Source organism: Thunnus maccoyii, chromosome 22, assembly GCF_910596095.1.
Source record: "Thunnus maccoyii chromosome 22, fThuMac1.1, whole genome shotgun sequence".
Taxonomy (NCBI): domain Eukaryota; kingdom Metazoa; phylum Chordata; class Actinopteri; order Scombriformes; family Scombridae; genus Thunnus; species Thunnus maccoyii.
The window spans coordinates 15,489,298-15,509,099 of record NC_056554.1 but is presented as its reverse complement, the minus strand read 5'-3'; the positions used below and the strand labels follow the sequence as shown (position 1 = coordinate 15,509,099).

The 19,802-nt window shown below is 41.2% G+C and overlaps 1 protein-coding gene across 6 annotated transcripts in view; it reads right to left on the bottom strand.

Moving 5' to 3' along the window:
- Positions 1 to 19,802, bottom strand: part of svep1 (sushi, von Willebrand factor type A, EGF and pentraxin domain containing 1) — a 118,341-nt gene that overhangs the window by 57,663 nt on the left and 40,876 nt on the right. For all 6 annotated transcript variants that reach the window (XR_006093707.1, XM_042402407.1, XM_042402406.1 and 3 more), the window contains 2 exons: positions 2,263 to 2,421; positions 1,005 to 1,184 (listed from right to left, as the gene is read on the bottom strand). Coding sequence is in view for 5 of the 6 variants with exons in the window: in XM_042402407.1 (XP_042258341.1) it covers positions 1,005 to 1,184; positions 2,263 to 2,421 (339 nt within the window). In the remaining variant the exon portion in view is untranslated. The remainder of the gene's footprint in view (positions 1 to 1,004; positions 1,185 to 2,262; positions 2,422 to 19,802) is intronic.

The window sequence follows — 19,802 nt, the reverse complement described above, 5'->3', positions numbered from 1 at the left end:
GATGGTTTATCCAATCACTCGCCAAGCATTTCTTGAAAGCGCCTCAGATGGTTCTGTGTAACAAACCATCTGGATCGTCAGGTTAATGATCTCAATACACGGCACGAAATCTTTACACGTCGACGGGTTCCCTGGTCTCGCTTCGGGTCGTCGGAGGCTCACAGGAAAGTGAGAACAACAGATAAACTCATATTCATCTCGATAGGTCCAATTTCATGCTACGTACATAAATGTTTTTGAAAGTTCGCAGACATCAGATGAGAGGCGGCAGGACTTTGGACTCAGCACTTTGATGAATGTCCCATAGTTTAATGAGAAACGATATGAGACATGTGGAGTAGAGGAACCTGCCAGGATCAATCAGACAAGCTTGTGTGTTTGCGTGTAATCACTATACACTATAACCAAGAGCGCTGTATTGCTGATGCAACGTGCCAAAAGTTACTTACACATATTGGAGACTTTCAGTTCTTATTGGAGCCATGCGACCTTTGTAATGCTAGCGACATAATTGATAACACACCATTGATTTCCTTTGGAGCTCAGTGATCAAGAAATTTTGCTGATTTGAAGTTGATCAACAAACTTGTCACCTGAGACTTCTGAGCTTACTCGCTTTCCTAACAATGAGATTTAGCTTCATTATCAACAGTTCCACTTTGTTAAGTACAAAAGAGATGAAAAGTCGACTGAAGCTGCTCCAAGCCTCCTACTCAGATACAACTTGTAGCTGAAAGACTGGAAGAAAAATAGGAAATAAATACTAAGGATGCATCTATCCAACTTTGTCTATAAACAGATTCTGATGCCTCAACTCAGAGTATCTGCTGATACCAAGTACCGATCCGATACCAATGCTTTCTTTCTCCCAAATGTCAAATGTGTATAACTCACTGCGACCCATCAGTGACAGGAGTTACAGGAATATAATGAATGAAATGAAATGTGAAGAAACTTTAATTTTACTATCACTCTGTTATTCATTAAAGCTGCTGCATCCTCACCTTTACAGTTGGCAGGTGTCCCTGACCAGGTACCGTCAGCCTGACACAGTCTGATGCTTGTCCCCTGGAGGTCATACCCCTGCTGGCATCGCACGCCACAGGCCGAATCGTAGTGGTTGTTACATACGTTTTGGATGAAGAAACCATTTTCTGGAGGAAACAGCGCTGGACAGTGTACCACTAGATAAGGAAGAGGAGAGAAATACTAAATCAAAACAATCCTGAATTTCATATTGTGGCTAACACACAAAAAAGACATTCTTAAACAAATAAACACAAACAGAGGAAGCCTGCTGATGGTTGCTGCTGGGTAATTAATGTTCCTGACAAAAAAGGATATGAAAGCGTGAAAGCAGAAAATTACGGGTTGTCAAACATCGCCCCCTCAATCTACGCAGAGGAAGGAAGAGAGAGCAAAACCCAGTGTATGAAACCGATGATTAATGTACATCATTGTGTTGAGATGAGCTGCTCTGTGGAAATCATTGGCTCGTTCTTCAAGGAGTTGGGAAGGCCAGCGAAATTACTGGCAACAGATACATAACACAGGACGCTCTAATCTCGAACTTTGGTGGAATAGTGTTTTTGTTCCAGCTAACTCAGCGTCACAGAACAGTTAGTCATGTCTCATAAGGCCTGAAATTCACAGTATTTCCAGTTTCCAAGTTGATGACTATTCAGTTGCGACCCTAATGGTCTAGATTAAGTGACTTCAGAGGACAAGCTTGTCTGCACATGAAAGGAGAGATTCACCTAATGTGCGTCTCATTTGGGACGGGTGGGAAACCTCATGTGATCACAATGAGAACATAAAAGCTTCACACAGACATGTCCGAGCCAACCGTCATAGGGACTGAGCCCAACACTTTCTTCCTGTGAGGGAACAGGACATTAAATCCTGAGCAATCTTGCCATAGTCAGCCAGCACACTCGTCTGTAAACTGTTCTACTAGTTTGTGAGTAATGTATTCAAACTGCATTATGGTTTCTAAATGGGCATCGTTAAAGGGTATAAAATCTGCTCCACCTACACAGGACAATTCATTTTAAGTATAACAATGGAAATGCAAGCTCTTATTTTCAGCTTTGGTGCAATTAATGGAATTTAAAAGGCTGCACATTCTGGATATGCTGGTCAATCAAACATCACAGTGAAATGTCTTTATCCTTTTAATCATTTGATTATAGAGGGTATCACAAAAGCTGCAAAAGCTTTTAGGGGGTTGGACCCATCAGTTAACAGATCAGTTCCTCTTACCCTGGCAGGTCATGCCTATTTGCTGGTACCCTGGTTTGCAGATGCAGTCACTGAGGGAGGTGCTGCCGGGCTGAGAGGTGTGCTGCATGTCGGGGCATAGCAGGCAGGTGCTCAGACCTCCTGGTGTTCCCTCTGGTTTATAGGTACCCGGTGGACAAACTGTTGGAAGGAGAGAAGAAGAGGAGGTTAGAAACCCAAAATTGCTGAGTATAAATGTATGTAATGTCACGCACAAAGTAAAGACACAAAGGGATAGCTGTATGGAAAGATTAAATGATGAATATGTATAAAAGAAAATAAAGCTGAAATGAAAAACTGACTTATGACTGCAAGACAGTTTAAAAAGCTTGAAAGTGAAAAACAGCTTTACAGACATGAAAAGACTTTGATCATATTCATGTCTGGATATGTAGTGGTGGAAAATGTGGCAAAAATGACACAATTATCTCACTGGCTAGGTAAAAAAAAAAAACAAAAAACAGACAAGTTCAGCTCAAGATCTTAATTATTTCAAGCAAGGGAAAAAATTGCTTTGTGGCACCGAACACGATAGAACATTTTCATTACGAAGAAATGCAACAATCAAAGAAAGGTTTATGAGCATCTAAAACTATTTATGGTTCGCATGCAGGCACACATGGGCTACATTAGGAGAAACTCTTGATCACCTGCAAGCGCTCACACATGTACACACAGACATAATACAGCATGTTTCCTATTAGCATCACCTGAGTCAGATCAGAGGACATGCTGTAAAGATGGAGAAGCAGGTCACATGAAGGTCGTCCCGACGTTTTGTTTTTTTTCATTGATAATCCATCAGCTTTTACAGAAACTTTTTTCTCAGCGCATCACTTTCCCTTCCACAGGAGTCGAAATGAATGTCTGGATCACTCATGCGGTCTTATCGGGGTTTGAAAGGTTACTTTCACATGGGATCCTTCATAAATTACAGATTACGTGATTAAAAGTGTCATCGGTGATTCGCGGTGATATTTTCAGTGACGTAATTCCAACTCACTGCTAAACTTTGAACTCGTAAGTCTTTCATGTTGAAGATTAACTACTTTAAATTAGCTCCGAAATCCAGATTATGATTATTTGAATTATGTTATTACCAGGGACAACAACCCTTATCAGACATTATATGGGTAGTTTCACACAAGCAATTTGCTCTACTGATAATTCCCATAACTCTCAGTGATTACTGGCGCACTTAGTGGGGAAAACCCTTTATCAGTCGCTTCTCTACAGTACGTCCAAGCAATTTTCCTCTGTGCTGTTTTTGTTCCCGTGTATCCAAACCACTTAAAAATGAAGCTTATTAAATAGCAGAAATGCATTTATCATGTTGTATAACAGTAACAATATCTTTAATTACATTCATATTGTGATTACTGAAACTTTAAAGATGTTTTTTTATAGATTACTTAAAAGCAAAAACAAAAAAAATTACTTACTTACTATTTCAAATCCATAATTACAGTAAAAACAACAATCTCATGAATTACTGCTAAATTATTTGCTTAACTAATGACGGTAAATTTGTCTCCATTTGTGTCCATGATCTTACAACAAGAATGCATTTTGCCTTCAAACACATTTAAGAATGATCCAATGTGAAGTAATCACTGACTTGTGTTTGGATTTCTCTTTCATTAATAGAAACCACAAATGACGCAGGTCTTCTGAACGCCTGCTCAAAGTCTGTTTGAACTTGAATTCAGATGAGACTAGATGTCACAGATGATCTTTCTGAGACTGCAGTCTGCATCCTTGGCTTCAAACATTACAGCTAAACTAAATAATTACATCAATTTATATTACATAAGTACCCAATTAAGCTCATTTGTAGACAGATGAGACTTAACATTTCCTCTCTCGGTGCTGCGCTATGAGTAAACTATGAGGAACGTCGAGCAAATCTAAATGTTTGCGTTAATTGGAAAAACAAACCCATTATATCGACTACAACTGTTTCCAAATCAAAAGGGGCTACAGAGAAAAGGGGGAGTGTCAAACAGCTTCTTTGTTAATGTTGGTGCTGTGCACTTTAAATGAGAAAATCATAAAACTCGCTCTATCCACACCCACACACATACTTATACACTTTTAAGAAATGGAAAATATAAAGATCCACATGGGATTCAAACCCCTTTAGTGTTAGCAGCAAGACTAATCATAATATCACTTTTTATTACTGACTTAAAGTAGTTCAAAGGTCTCCAGTTTAGGACTTTAAGCTTATGTAAACCGTGTCAAATAAACATTCAACAAGCAGCTTCAATTATAAGCTGTAGGTGCGACAGAGTATCCACAGTACTAATATTCCTTATAACTCATTTACTCGCCGCTAAGCCAGAGGCCAGGTGTGAATTTCCACTGGCGAGCCAATGCCAGCCTGGCCTCTCACCAGCCCCCCCCCCATCAGCTGAAACCCAGCAGCAGGTCAGCTGGGAGATGTTAACCGACCGTAAAGAAGGCACTGGCTGCTGGCACCGAAACACACCCAGTAACCCACATCAAACACACACATACTGTACAGTACATACACAGGAAAAGCCATGTGGTATACATGTACTGGTGTGGACTCAGTATGTGTGTGAGCCTGTCTACAGTTTTCATTTGATAACAAAAGCAGCCGCCGCAACTTATCCGTGCCGTGATTTTTTTAAACTCAGCGGAGGCATCTTACACAAGACAGACTGACAGCTTAAAGTGTCCCCTCTGTTCAAGTCCTCAGGAATCTGTTTAACAGCTTCATTTAAGGTTTACAGGAAGACTTGTTATTTTTAATGCGAATAATAATTCACCCGGAGTGCGACGGTGGAAATACTGTATCGAAAAAATATAAAGTTTCAATTCCTGGCAGGTTGCATGTGCTGGCAGGTAGGGATGTACGCAGACAGATGCATGTTCGTACATATACACACACCCACACACAGAGTTTAGAAAGAGCAGACCTAGCGTCTGGCTTAAGGTGAAGGAAGGAGGGATGAACACAAAAGGATAACAAGCGGCTATGAATCTAAAAAAAAAAAAAAAAAGGCAAAGCTGGAAGGTGAACACGGAGAAAGCTGTACGAATTTCCTTTAAAATGTATCACTGCTCCATGACTTCAGCCAAAAAGACAGAACCCATACTGAAACTAATTGTGTTTGGATCCTGCGACCGACGGTCTGAATTACACAGCAGCCAATAGTCTCGTTTTGGGTCCATCTACTTACTGCCTGTGGCTGTGGAGTGACTCTGCTGCACTGTACCCTTCATTTAGAGAGGAAGTGGAGCATCAGCAGGCCAGATGACTATAAAACAGAGAGCCTGCTGTCTGTGGACTGGCTGTGACTATATGGAGGGACAGCAGCGGGTCAAAGAGAACTACTGTATGCAGTAATGATCTTAAAGGACTCAGCCAGCCTCTACTATCAGAAGATATATATAAAAAGCAATATCTGAGTAATAAATATGTCATAACATCACTGGTGTTCATATTTTCTAAATCCCATGATTTAAAACGAAGCTTCTTTTTTTTTAAAAACGTTTCTTTAAAAAGATCTGCTACATCAGACAGAAATATTACTTTAATAAGGAAACCGGTGAGCAGGCCAAATAATCATCTTTGAGAGGAGGCAGGGAGATAAGAAAAACAAGCGTTATCAGAGGAGACGATTTTTGCCAACGATTCGCATCTCCATCAATCCTAAAACGCGGCTGCTGACTTCGACTCCCTCGACTTCTGACCCGACATCTGCTCTGCCTCCTTTTAAAGGATACGTCTGGTGATATTCTGTATTTTGTTACTGTCAGAAAATCCCATGAAAACACCAAAACCAACAATGAACTGGTCTGACTAACAAGTACTGCCTGTGTAGCTAAAGCCAGACATACTGTAGCTTATTCCTTCGGGCCATAGAGCTCAGCTTAAAAACACGTCAATTAGCCACACCTTTGCACTGGCTGACACGCCGCTTTATTACGATCAACGGCGAAATGTAGTTTACTTTGAGTCAGTCCGACATACAAGGTCCAAGGGGCTGTTAATCCTCACTAGAGCACCAAGTGTGTTTTATTCCGCAGTTGATAATAGTCCCCAACAAATGCACTGTTATACTCATGTTTGAATAAAGTTTCAGTTAAGTTTTAAGAAATAATCTGGCCTAAAAGAATGACATTATATATTTGTGACCGTTTTTAAAGATTTATGTCTCAGTAGGAACGAACGGCTTTTGGCTGAGTGTCGCAGACAAGCTCAGGAAGTTAGAAAGTATTTACAGACAGACTAATGCAACATCGGTTTGGGTGTTTTCATGAACAACAAGAGAAATATAGAGCAGCAGCCTTATCCTCTTAGGTACTGAGTCTTACTCAGAGGTATAACAGTAAGTCCAAACTTAACCTTGGAATACGCAGACACATAGCTCATGTAAGACTCAACTGTCTTTGCTGTCACTAAAGCTGTCATTTATAACAGGAAAAACGCTCTCTTAGGATGAAATAGGTAGTAAAAAATAAAAGACAAGGACGAAACCAAGTGGAGGCCAGTTCATCTGTTAAACTCCTTTTTCCTAATATTAAGTAAGTCAATTAAACTGGCAGACATGTCTAGCCTGGGAGCCAAAGTTACTATCACACGAGAATCTCTGGTGTCTCAGGGGACAGGCTGTGTTCGATTAGCCAGGCCTAAAAACAGACTGGGAAGGAAACGATGAAAGGAGATCCAGAGGGAGAGCGAGAACATCTGCCTCTCCAGCCACAATGACAAACGGGGAGAGAGAGAGGGAGAGAGAGAGAGAGAGAGAGAGAGAAGGGTTTTCATCTCAGAGGGACATTCTGCTTAGTTCAACAAAAATCCACAAACACATGCTCGCAAACACACGCCAATCCATACAGTACTGATACACTTCCCGTGTTCTCTTGAACAGAAACCATTTAATCTAAAGTCCTGGTATTTTCATTCCAGTCCTTTAGGACCAGTCACGGGTCAGATTTGTCATATTGTTTATTTATTCTTTGATTGATCTAAGGTAGTTCCTGATTTAAATCAAAATGCTGCCAGTTTTAGGGAATTTTAGTCAGGAAAAGTTCTTTTATGGCTGCTGATGTGAAGTATCAGTATCTCTACAGAAACTCAGGTCTTGTACTGAGCCATACTCACAGGGCAAATTTGGGGCAAAATAAGTCACCCAGTCAAATGAAGAGAAAAAGGCCTGTTCTCCTTTGCCTTTTTGATTCACTATTCACTTATCTTGACATATGGAATCTCTATATTTTCATCTGTCTACATACTGTTGTTATAACTGAGAGCAAAATCAAAAGTTCTCCAGCTAAAAAACGTCGACAAAACAAATTTGCCCAATGCAAGGATACAAATCCTTATTTTAATACCTTATGAAAAAATAATTTGACACCTTGGGCAGAGAAATAAACCACTTAGATATAGGATTGCTATGTTTTGATATCTGTGCCCACATAATACTTGAGTTGTAACCCCTTTTTCTTTTATTTAACAAAATGTGCCAAACTGCTGAATGCATCACTGTTAAATAAACAATTTAGTCTGAGTAAGATACAGTTTAAAGTTAGAAAAGTCTGATTTAGATCAAAGAGTCTGACCATGTTTCAGTACTTGACATCACTAGATATTTGGTTAAACTGACGTATTCTTGTCAGTACTGGAAAGTATTGAGATTTGATATTGTGTGAAGATTATCGCTCTTTATGGTTACCAATTTCTGTTTGTCGTGACATCTCAGCTACTCAATAATGATCCCAGGTGTTTTCACTACTATATCTTACTTGTATTTACTCACTTTTTAAAGGTTGTTCAGTGATTAATTAGTGGATAGATAAAAAATAATCAGCAACATGATTGTAATTTACTTTTGGATACACTCCCCTTGAATTTCTCCCCTAAATAACAAACAACATTTCGATTTAGGGAACATAATTGTAGCTGACACAGTGAATCACAACATTATGTGCATCATGTGCAAAGCAGACAAATAAAAGTGACAAATATTTCTACAATAGCTGTGATGTCCTGATCCCATTATGTCTGTCTGTCATCTTCAAAGCCAAACAGAGAGAGAGACAGAGGAAGTCCGGCAAGAATGTGAATGAGCTGCTAAATCTGGACAGAGGCCTGGCCACTTGTGGTCGAAAAGCCCTCACACAAGAAATGTTGTTAAGTTGGGCTTTAAATTCCAGGGGTTTTTTTTTTTCACTGAGAAAACAACATCAACACATGTGAGGGAACTTTCCACTCTTCACTGAGACGTCCCATGCGCACTTGAGGTGCATAAATAGACAATGGAAATGGACAATTAAAATGTATAGTCTAGCCCGCAAAAAACAGACGTACGTTCACGCAAGAGCCTGACAGAGACACGAAGAGACTGGAGTTCAGTTTCAATGTTTCGTTTCAGGTAAACACAGTCTGTATATACATTTACTCTTGAGCCAGCAGACTACATGCATCTCATGCTGAATTCATCTGGACCACCGGTGGAGCTTAAAAACGGTGGGATTTAGGGATATGAAGAATGTAAAGGATATATGTGCAACCGTGATTTGACACTTTAATCCTATAGTGAAAACCACACCTCTACATCCAGCACCAGATCCCCTATCATTGCGCTTACAGTATGGTTTACTCAGTGACGAACCACCATAACAAGAGAGCGCTAGCATCTGTCTACCATTCACGTTGCTCCAGATGGCACAAGTTTCCCAGGAATCAGTATTCATGACCTCCAGAGGAAAACAGAAGAGGACTCTGTGAGGTCCATGAAGCTACCACATGTGACTTACAGTAAGCATCACCAAGCATCAGTGCCACCAAAACCATTGTTCTTTCTGTGATAATACTAACAAGAGAAGATTAATCCCAAACATAAGTTCACTAGAAAAATTCCTCCCTGCTGATGTGTCTCTATGGAGGACGCCGGAGCCCTTCCGGCTCTAATAAAACTACTATTTCAGCTATTTATTTAAAAAAGTGAATCTTCCAGAGGCATGTTTCAGACTTCAGAATCCGCTGAGAAAAATCCCACAGCTAGCCTATAGACAGCTGTCACCTGGTTTGGTTTCTGCTGCACTTTCAGATACACTTTGCCCTCATAGACTCAAAGATGAAACCCCAAGGTTCGCAATGCGTCCGTGTTTGCAGTGATGGATTTTTCCACCTCAATACATGGGTCACCTGAAGCAGGAAAAAGTTTGGGGATCCCATCCTCGTGGAATGTCAGGAGGCTCTAAATCACATTGCCAGAGTCTCATTGAAGTCTGGTCTGCTCTCCAGCTGGATTGCAGAGTGAAAAAGGGGGATGGGGGGTGAGATGTGGCTGTTGCGCAGCTGTCCACCTACATAGCCTCCATCTGGGTGGGAAAAGAGACCTCCACGGACCCCCCCCCAATCCCAAGAACGTGAAACTTCAGCGATGTGATGCAAAGCGGTCTTTGGAGAGGAAACTGAGGAAGTTCAGTGGCTGTTCTATCGCTCTTCGCCTGCTTATTATTCAATCCTATTCCCAAAGGAGAATGACTTCACCGCAATTGCTAGATACATCTTTCGGATTCCCAAGGACAGGGAGACTGTCCTGCTCGCTTATTACAGAGTCCGGGAACACTGGGATTCAACGAGAGAGCAAGGCAAACCGCTAAACAACTGTACAAACACAGGTTGGTCCCCAGTCTGGTGAGCCTTGATTACAGATGTCAGTGTGCTGAGAAATGTTGTGATAAAAGGCCGCAGTATGTTCTCAGTACACTTGGGACAACGTAGCATAACACTCGGACCATGTTAACACTAACACTCTTACAGAAATAGGTCTGTTTTCAATTGTTACGTCGCCAAAATCCCTCAATGTTTTCACTCTCAGCGACAAGATTTGAAGGATGTGTTATCAGATGTGCATGTGTGTTAAAACAAACACCACCGCATTCGAACACATGCTCACATACATACACTAAACCACAACTCTTCCCACAGTAGCCTCAGAGATAATGTTGTGAATTCAGGGAATGTTTCTGCCCTTTAAAATCCCGAGAGATGAACATTTCATATAGTTGTACACAGAAATGTGCCACATGTTGTCTGTTAATGGACACAGATGCATTATTTCTAGAAAATGAAGACAATCTGAGCTGATTGGTGGGTCACGGAGACAGATGCTTCTCTTCAAGAAAGCTGGAAGCTGCATCCTTAGCCTGTGACCTTTGACGTAGCGTGTGTCCCTCTTCATCATCTCCTTTCCAACTGGAGGGGTTTCAGTCAACAGCTCACACATATGAACACACACACACTCGCGTAGGGAGGAGATTAGAAGGTGAAAGGAAGTAGGAGTGAGCTGAAAGAGCACTGAAGAGGGTCGGTGAAAAAATCCAGAGACAGATGAGGGTCACGGGCAGGGACAAACATGTTGGATTTGAAGAAGGGCAAAGGCCTTGAAAAAGACACTCGAGAGACTCGAGACAGCTATTTAAGATGCTAAATGAGAAATTCATTCCACCTTAAAATCCCATGGGTGCATTATTCTAAGTTTAAATCATGTGTGCGACACAAATGGAAGCACGAAGAAGTTAAAATATTTGAAGAGCAAAAAGTCAGAGGACAGTGTGCAACCCTGGTCAACCAAAGGTGATGTTTGTGGGCAAACAGGATAATGATTTAAAAAAAGCTTTGACAGTAAAATAAAAACATGTTTGTAATTCTTGGCTGCGGATTGAGTAAGAAAGGTTTATTATTGATTTGTTTGTTTATGAATACTGTATGTAGTGTTGCATAAGTTGCTGGCACACAGTACCTTAAGAGGTTAGTAGACGCTACTAGTAATATTCCTCTTATAAAGTGATGCATATTTGCTCCCACTGCTCAAGTGCTGTCTTGTCTTTTTAGTAGCAGTAGAAGCCACATGAACATAATAATGTAAGTAATACCTCAGAAAGAATTGCCATAAAACGTAACAGAACTGTCCTGTAGTCTACTCCTGATTTTATTATTGCGTCATTCTTTTAGGTTATAACTTCATTTTACCTAAAAGGAGGATTTTCACCATTTAGTTTGGTCAAAAAATATTTGATAGTCAATTAATGAATTTGTGGATCGACAAAAAATGAACAACAATTCTGATAATGTATAGATTTATCGAGCAAGAATACCAAACCTTCCCTGATACTCTCAAATGTAAAAATTTGCTGATCTTCTCTGTATCATGCATGTTCTGACATTATGGACTAAACAATTAATTCATTACTTTTAAAAAAGAATCATAAATTGCAGCCCAGCTGACAGAAACAGAGCTATGGAGCACCAGGAGTAGATGACCTTTGTATTGTATATTTGTGGTGAAAGTGAGTGTTTCTCTCCGCGGCGCCCCTGGTCACTCCTGAGGCTAGGAATCAAATCGGAGCAGATTTAACAAGGGGTGTTTCTGGTCTGGTGAATACCTCTCTGTAAATGACTAATTTACGTCTGGCGCACCTGGTGACACGGTCGAGTAGTTGGAGAGAGGTTTGGAAAGACGGTGAGAAGAGAGCGAGGCTGTAAAGGAGGCGAGGAGGAAGGAGACCTAGGCAGGAGGAAAAAAATAAAAGAGAAAATTGACGGAGCGACGGAAAGGAAAAATGAAGGGACGGATGGACGCAGGAAGGGTGTTAATGACACAGTGAGGTTCTGCTTCGCACCACTGGCTGTTTCACGGCTCCTTGTTTTTCATGCTCTCCTGCAGAGGAGGGTCCTATTAGGCTCTGTTTATAGCCTCTCTCCCTCTTCGCTCCTTCATCTCCGTCTCTCTTTTACACACATGCATGCACGCACACACACACACACATAAAGTGGCCTCGGTTTATAACACAAGTCATGTCTGCTTTATAGCATCCCTGACCTACAAACACGGCAGCAGTAGTCATCAATTAAGGCTTTTTACAGACCTATATGTGTCGCTTAATGAGGGGAGAGAGGATGGAACAGGGCTGAACATGTGGCGTTGAGGGAGGGGCTAATATGGATTTCAACGCTGCACGGTACTCTAAGACTGATGAATACAATCAACACTAAAAGCAAAAAACTTCAAACACCAAATGACATGAAAGACTGTCTGAAAAACACCTGAGGGCAGCTCAGTGGACACTGGGTCTTTTAGCAGAAAAACTCTTTTCTAGGCATTTTTGGTGAGTTGCCAAGTTTTCTTTCAATTGCTGTTCCTCCTGTTGCTTTACCCCCCCCATCCTCCCCCCCTTCCCCTTTTTCATCTTGTATTTCGCTTGTTAAAGGATTATCCCGGTTTATTACAATGTGGGTTTTATTTTCAGAGTTTGGGCCATCATTTTTATCAGCCAGGATAACACTGTGCCCAACAAAGTAATTGCTGAGATTTGGGAATGCAGACACATTGCTACATGAAATCTGACGGGGGCCAGAAAACAAGAACAGGCCGAGGATCAGACATGATTGTAAACAAGCCAACAGCTGAGTCAGATTTTCTACCGTTTTATTTGGAAGTAAAATTGAAAGCAAAGCGAGCGATTCCAAAACGTAAACAATGATCCCTCATTTCGCAGGAAAACGACAGCAAATATTGTAGTTGAACCTGGAAGCAGCTCTGCAAACTGTGATGGATGTTTACAATTTACATTTTAGGTAATAATTTTACTTTTTGCTTTCTCTTCTGAGCAAATTTAGCAAAGCTGGGGGCTTGTTTAAAACCTGTTTCCTATGAGACTATGAAAATAAGACCCATGTTGCGCAAAAACATAATAATCCATGAATGCCTAAAAACTTTGCATTAACAGTGCCACAAGGCTGAAGAGCATCAGCTGGTTCACTTGTGTGAGGACTCATCACATCAAAATCACTCAAAAAGATTTACACAGGATATACAGTACACTATAAAAATAGTTTGAACCCATTTTATGAACCCATTTTATTCCTCTGTAATCAAATTTTGAAATATTTTATTTGTCTGGCTTTCATAACATAACATCATATCAGAATATCACAAACTGTCTTATGGTCTATAAATCACTTATCAGCTATGTTCCATATAAATAATCTTTATTATAGAGCTTGTTAGTGGTAGTATTTTCCTCTCTCTCTCTCTGTCTGGCACAGCGCCAGTCTGATCTTTGCTCAGTCACTGAAAGCTCTCCATCCATCCACCGCTAAAGATGCATGGCTCTGGGGAAAGGAATCACCCTCCCTCTCTCTCTTTCCACTCTCTGCTCGCCATAGAAAAACACAAACCTAAACTTTCGTCCAATAAGTTAAGCAATAAGTGGGGGGGGGCTGGGAGAGTCGGGGGTGGGGGGGGTTGAAGGAACTTGACCCCCACAAACCCTCCTCCGTTTGTCCTCAGGATATCCTAGGCAGTTTGCCCTCTGCTCATAACTACACCAGAACTGGACTAGAATTCATGTTGAGCAACTGAGGTATTTATTTTTTGCCACAAAAACATTGAGAAATAAGAACTTGGAGAGATGCAGACACACTGTACAGAAGCAGCCAGTCTGCTGTGGTTATTGATGCTGTGGGGATTCAGATTTGCACAGTTAGAGGAAACAGAGAGTCTTCATAAGAATGTTTACGTAACGTGGTGGAGGAGCTGGCCAAATTCACTCCTTTGGTAGAAATACAGTATATTTACTTTTGAAAACATTTAAGTGCAAATCACGACGGCTGAGCAAATAAGAGGGCCAATGTCAAGTATTAAGTCACTTTCATCCATATGCTGGGAATGGTGCTAATGGATGTCAGTTGGAAAGTCGGTCAGCCTGTCCATTCAACATGTTGGTCCAAAACAAGCTCTGATTTTGGTAACTCTTTAACTTCATCAGGTGCTACCGGGAGGTTAACATTTGCTTCTTTTGGTCCATGACAAGTTATCTTGTAAACCAGTGGCTGGCTTTATGTTTTTGACCCTGTGACGCTCCTCTAATGCCATCATCAAGATATGTTTTCCACAAAATACCAAATTCAATGGTTAGACTACCATGAAATTTGCTGAGTAGCACAGTCATGCTATCTTTTGAGCATCACTACTGGTAAGAGTAGCAGAACAATTATTATGTTGTTTGTATTGGGAGTGTCATGAAAACTGTAGTCTGTAGGCTTTTATTTATGAATTTATTATAAATTATTATGTAGTTGTATTAATTTTGCTTTTTTAATACTACTTTAGCCAAACTGAACTTTTTAACTGACTGTTCTCTTTAAATACATATTTTAATATACTCTCATTATCTTCATGGGGGTGGTCACAGCACAGACTGGGGGAGTGAGACGTCTGTATTCCCTCCTGCTCTCTGCTGTAAACACACATATCTGTTGGCGAGCAGCTGTTCTCATGTCTCCATGGGTCTCTGTGTTTGTTTTTGGCAGAAACTCTCCCACTCTCTGTCTGCTCAGCCTGCTCTCGGATGGTAGGCGGGTTGCTCCGGTAGCTGCAGCCTCAGAGTCACACGCACGCTCTCTCTCGCTACGCACTGAGCTATTCCTTAAAGGAGTTACGCTACTTGTATAACACATTTTAGTTTAGGTCCGGTGGGGGGGTCAACTCAGGCCGAGCAGTAATAATTGGATTGGATTGAAAGACAACACCACACAATGTATGACTGCCAACACCAGCTGACGCACATTGCAACAGATTTGGCCCAACTTTGTGGAATCACTGGTCACACCCATTGACTGTAAATAAATATGTATTTCGTGACAGCTCCTCAAAAGTGGGGCCAAAATATCTCAATCGTCCCCTGAAGGCTGGCTGCAGAATAGGTGGATGGGACATGAGCCAAACTAAAAAATCAAAGTACACGTGAAATAAATTTTTCACAAAGACACTTTTATGTCATATTAGGTAGTGGTTATCACGTTGATGTTTGTTCAAGTGCTGATAAGTTTGTTTTAACTTCTTATTTGACGATATAAGAAGGATGTGTGACATCATAATCGACTGCTGTGACAGCCGCTCTCAAACCTTCCGTCAGACGGCGGGACGGCTGTTGGAGGGGGGGGGCGTGTCCTGTAGGCCGTCATCCCGCTGTCTGACTCTTCTGCGTAGACTCTGTCTCCAAATGACGTGACACGAGCAAGATGGCAGCTCCCAGAAAGGAGATACTTTGGCTTCAATTTTGCATGGCGGTAGGACGTGGAGACACATCGTCCATATTTATATACAGTCAGTGGTCACACCCAGAATCAGCTAAACCATAATTGGGGTGCCTGCCTTTAATCTGTATACCCAAAAAAGAGAAACAAATAAACAAAGAGAGAGAAATGGACTAACAAAATCAGATACAGTTGGAGAGAAGACTCTTTCATTGTGCTGTCAATCCACTACTATGGTTTCAAAGGGTTTTCTTAGATAGAAGTTTTAGTATAAAAGCTGTTAGATTCAATTCATTTGATTCCAAGTTTGATGTCTTTCTAAAAGTTTCTAAACATAGATCTAAATCGACTGTGCAACAAAAACTGTGTTAATTTAGTGTAAAGCTTTATGAGTTCACTATAATGTCATGTTCTCTGACTATGTGGTGTTGCTTCAGGTGATATAAACAGGCTCTCCGCTGTTACCTCCTTAGACAGGCGTCTGGTATGTGTCATATCCTTGAATGTGGTACATTTCAATGAGTCAGAGGTGTGTGTATGCAAAGCATGCCAAAAACATGTGTATGTGTTGAGCCCTGCGTAGTATATACTTGTGTGTAAGCGTGACAGCGCAAAGCGAGATGAGCTGCAGAGCGTCGAAAGCTGAGACGGCGATAACTGATGTGGTGTCAAGTTCAGTCGTTCCTCTGAGGTCACGAAAACATTCATCCTTTGTAGCTTATTTTCATGTTGACTATTCTTTGTTAACACCGGAGACCTCTGCAAGGGGGGTCAGGCCACACAGTGAAAGGAGAGAATGAAATAAATAACGATTGCAACATTCCTCCCATTTCAACACTTTTCATCGTCCTCCTTAACATTTAAGCAATTCCACCTCTCTTGTTGTCATTTTAATTCCTCCCTTAAATTTATGTCCACCTCCCGGCCTCCCCTCCCAGAATCTCTTGGTTGTTCACATCAAGACCACAAATGTTTACAATGCAGAAGCTGTGAATACCTCGTCTACTCCTTGCAACAGACTCAAGGACACAGGCAACACAGTCCAGTCCATCCACACAGAGAGATGGATGTGTTATGTTCATGTTGAGTCGAAGCTCACTGCTGCCACGTGTCACCTCTTGGGATCAAGAGGCTTTTACGGACTGAATATTGCAAGCATTGAGCAACTCTTCCAGTATCAGCTCTGAATGGATGTTTTGTTACACTCACAGCATTCCAGTTAACAGTTTATATCCTGATAACTCATAAAAGGTCATGTAAACGTATTTCCTCAATTTCCAGTCACTGACATAACATTGAAAAAATGTTGTGAGTACTACTCACTAATACTTTACTGGCACAAAGAGAAAAGGAACAGTGATGAACAAAATAATTAGCGTGAAATCTAATTACTGACCTTGGAAATACAGTAGCAGTTACACAGAAACGAGTCATAACTCAAGCTCCACTTACTCTGCTTATTCCACAGCTTTCAACTATCTTGTAATCTTCATCTATGGGTGGATTTTTTTATGGTAAGTCGTCATGGAGATACCTCAGTTGTCATCGTATCATACTTACTGTGACAGGTGAGCAAACATCTGCTGAGGAACACCATGAATGCAGTTGAAAGCTCCAGAAAAAAGCTAGTCAGTGAACCCTGAGTTAAGGGTATTTGTGTCAAACAAAATATTTCCTAACATCCTGACTTTTACTGAGAAGCCACAGTATGATTCACAGGCAAAATTAGCATTTTCATATTTGCAACTATTAGTCCAAATAAACAGCACTTCTGCTGCACTTAAAGCATTTCCTCTCAACTTCTTTATATGACTTTTCTTCATGTTTTTCATTCCTCAGTTACCATATTCACTAATGAAGGGAGACGTGAGTGTAACCAAGCTTTAGTGAATCCAATATAACAGTATCCCATTCAACATGTGAAAACATTTAAGTAGATATCCTTGAATAACACCATTTAGTATATTAAACTGGCAAATATTGCAGGAAATAAGCTGTAACATCATTTGGCATTGTGGCACCAGTCATATGACTGTTTGAGAATATCATACCAATGTGTTTGTGTATTAACTTGGACGTCTGAGGTGATTCTTGCTGATTTCAGCAGCAAAGCGAAAACCAGATGAGAGAGACAAAAAAGTAGAGCATGAAGCACACGCACACACGCACACACACACACACACACACACATACACACACACACAAAAGGCCAGTCATGTATGATTTAGACTCAGTGAGATCACATATTCACTATGACCGAAACACAATACCTTGCATTTCTAGATCAGGCTGCGATATTTTCTCCAAATCTTTTTTCCTGTCTTTTCACCTGCCTTGCTTTATCTTTCTTCTTTTTCTTTCTTTTCTTTTCTCTCCTTTTTTCTTTCATACTGTCTTCTGCTCTCTCTCTCTCTCTTGCTTCCTCTCTCTCTCTCTCTCTGCCCCATTCATTCCAAGCAGAGCCGTCCCGAGCAGAACAAAGCCTGTGCTGACACCACATTAACACAGTCCAGAGCTCCTGTCACTCTCTTGCGCTACAGAAGAGGCTGATAAGGCAGAATGTGTGATAGGAGACAAACATGTAACCCCCCCACTTCTCTCGGCCTCTCACTCCATTTATCCACTTCCCCATTCCTCTGTCGATCCTTCCTGATACAGATATTGTGAGCTTGGGATTGGTATTTGAGGAGAAACAACAATGTCCTGTTTGGTCTGTCAGAGTATACCAAACTGTGCAGGAACAGGTTTCATCATCCACCTCTATCTGCTGGGATTCCAGTCGTGTTTTCTGGAAGAGGCTGTTTCACTTGGCTGTCGACAGATTCATAAACAACACTGCTGTACACTGTGGGGATTTGGATAGTGTTTCCAGCAGAGCCCCCCTAGCCAACAATAATAATAATCCACTGACAAGGACTGAGGTTCGCTAATATTATTTTCAGATGTGTCAAAGATGTTAAATGCAGGAAAACAAAGTCCTAAAAGCATAAAACTTCTCCTAACTCTCAGTCTAGACAACGAACCCACCTGAAGACACACACATACACCGACCATCACACAAACCAGAGCAGCTCTAACTCTGGCAGCGGTGTTGCAGTGTATGGCTCTATTTGTCTGCCACTCAAGAGCCCTGGCATCAATGAAGCACACGGCGTACCCATAATTCACACAACACCTACGGTTCAGCCAAGCCCAATGAGGTTACAGCAACAAAATATTAAAGAGAGGTGCTTTTTCTTAAAACAGCAGGAGCTTGTCAAGTTTACATGTATGTTTCTTGGTTACGTACTGCTCTCACCACAAATCTAATTGGTTTTGGAGCCTCTGCTACTTCAAAAGAGCCTCATAAGTTACTAGAGAATAAAACTTTCAATAAATGTAGAGTTCAAAAACATATATGAGGGCATTTCGCACCACTTTACAAAACCAAAACTGAGATGAACAGGGTTAATAGTGCTTCTGTCTGCCAACATATCCGCAACTGCACTGACACGTATTCCAGCCTGAGCCAGGCGCACTGTGGAAACATATCAGCACTATAGCATGAGAATGACGACACACAGACAATGAAGTGTCCGCAGCAAAATAGCAAACTCCTCTCCCGTGAGACGTTGTTATATGAGGGAGTAAGAGACAGACAGAGGAAGCAATCCTCGGTTGCGGTTGCAGCGCCTCGCTGTGTCCTTCCTTCTTCGAGCCCGCTGAGCCAACTCTGCAGTCTGTTCTCTGCCATTAATTAAACCATTAAAACAGATTAATAAGCAGAGTGGGGCTCCAGTCTCGACAACATCTGATGAGAATTAGGGAGGCGTGCTTTTTTGGCGTGATGACCCCAATGCCCTTTCCTTTGGCTCTTTCTTAGCAAATCCACCTCCTTCTTCTGTTTCTTTTCTCTTTAAAACGCTGATCTGAATAATTCAATCTTATCTGCTGCTCAAATGTCTTTTTCCTCCTCCTTGACTTGCTTTTATCTAATTCTGGATCAAAAACATGTGGGTACAGAGAGGAAGACCCAGAGGGCAAATACAAGCAGGATTATGCTTGTATTGCCATTATTAAGAGTAGATTGTTATCCATGTTTCTAATGTGATTGTTTCGTCTAGCAGCGCACTCAGAGTTGATTCTTCTTAGTCCCTCCCGTTCCCTGCGACCTGCCTGCCCTGCATCAAAAGTAAGCTGTCTAAATGACTGAAGTTTCACATAGTAGTTACTCAAACACAAACACACACTCACCAGCCAGTGCATCTGTTAGCCGTTCTGCTCTCCAACAATCACACAGACTGCTATGTTCCTCTGTGAGTTTGGTGATTACATATTCAGTGAAAATAATGTATCAACCTTTAACCTAACACTTAAATGACTGAGACCACCTGCATCAAATTGCAACACGCTACGCTGTGTAACTTGGAGGCTTAACAGACCGAAGAAGGGACATTTA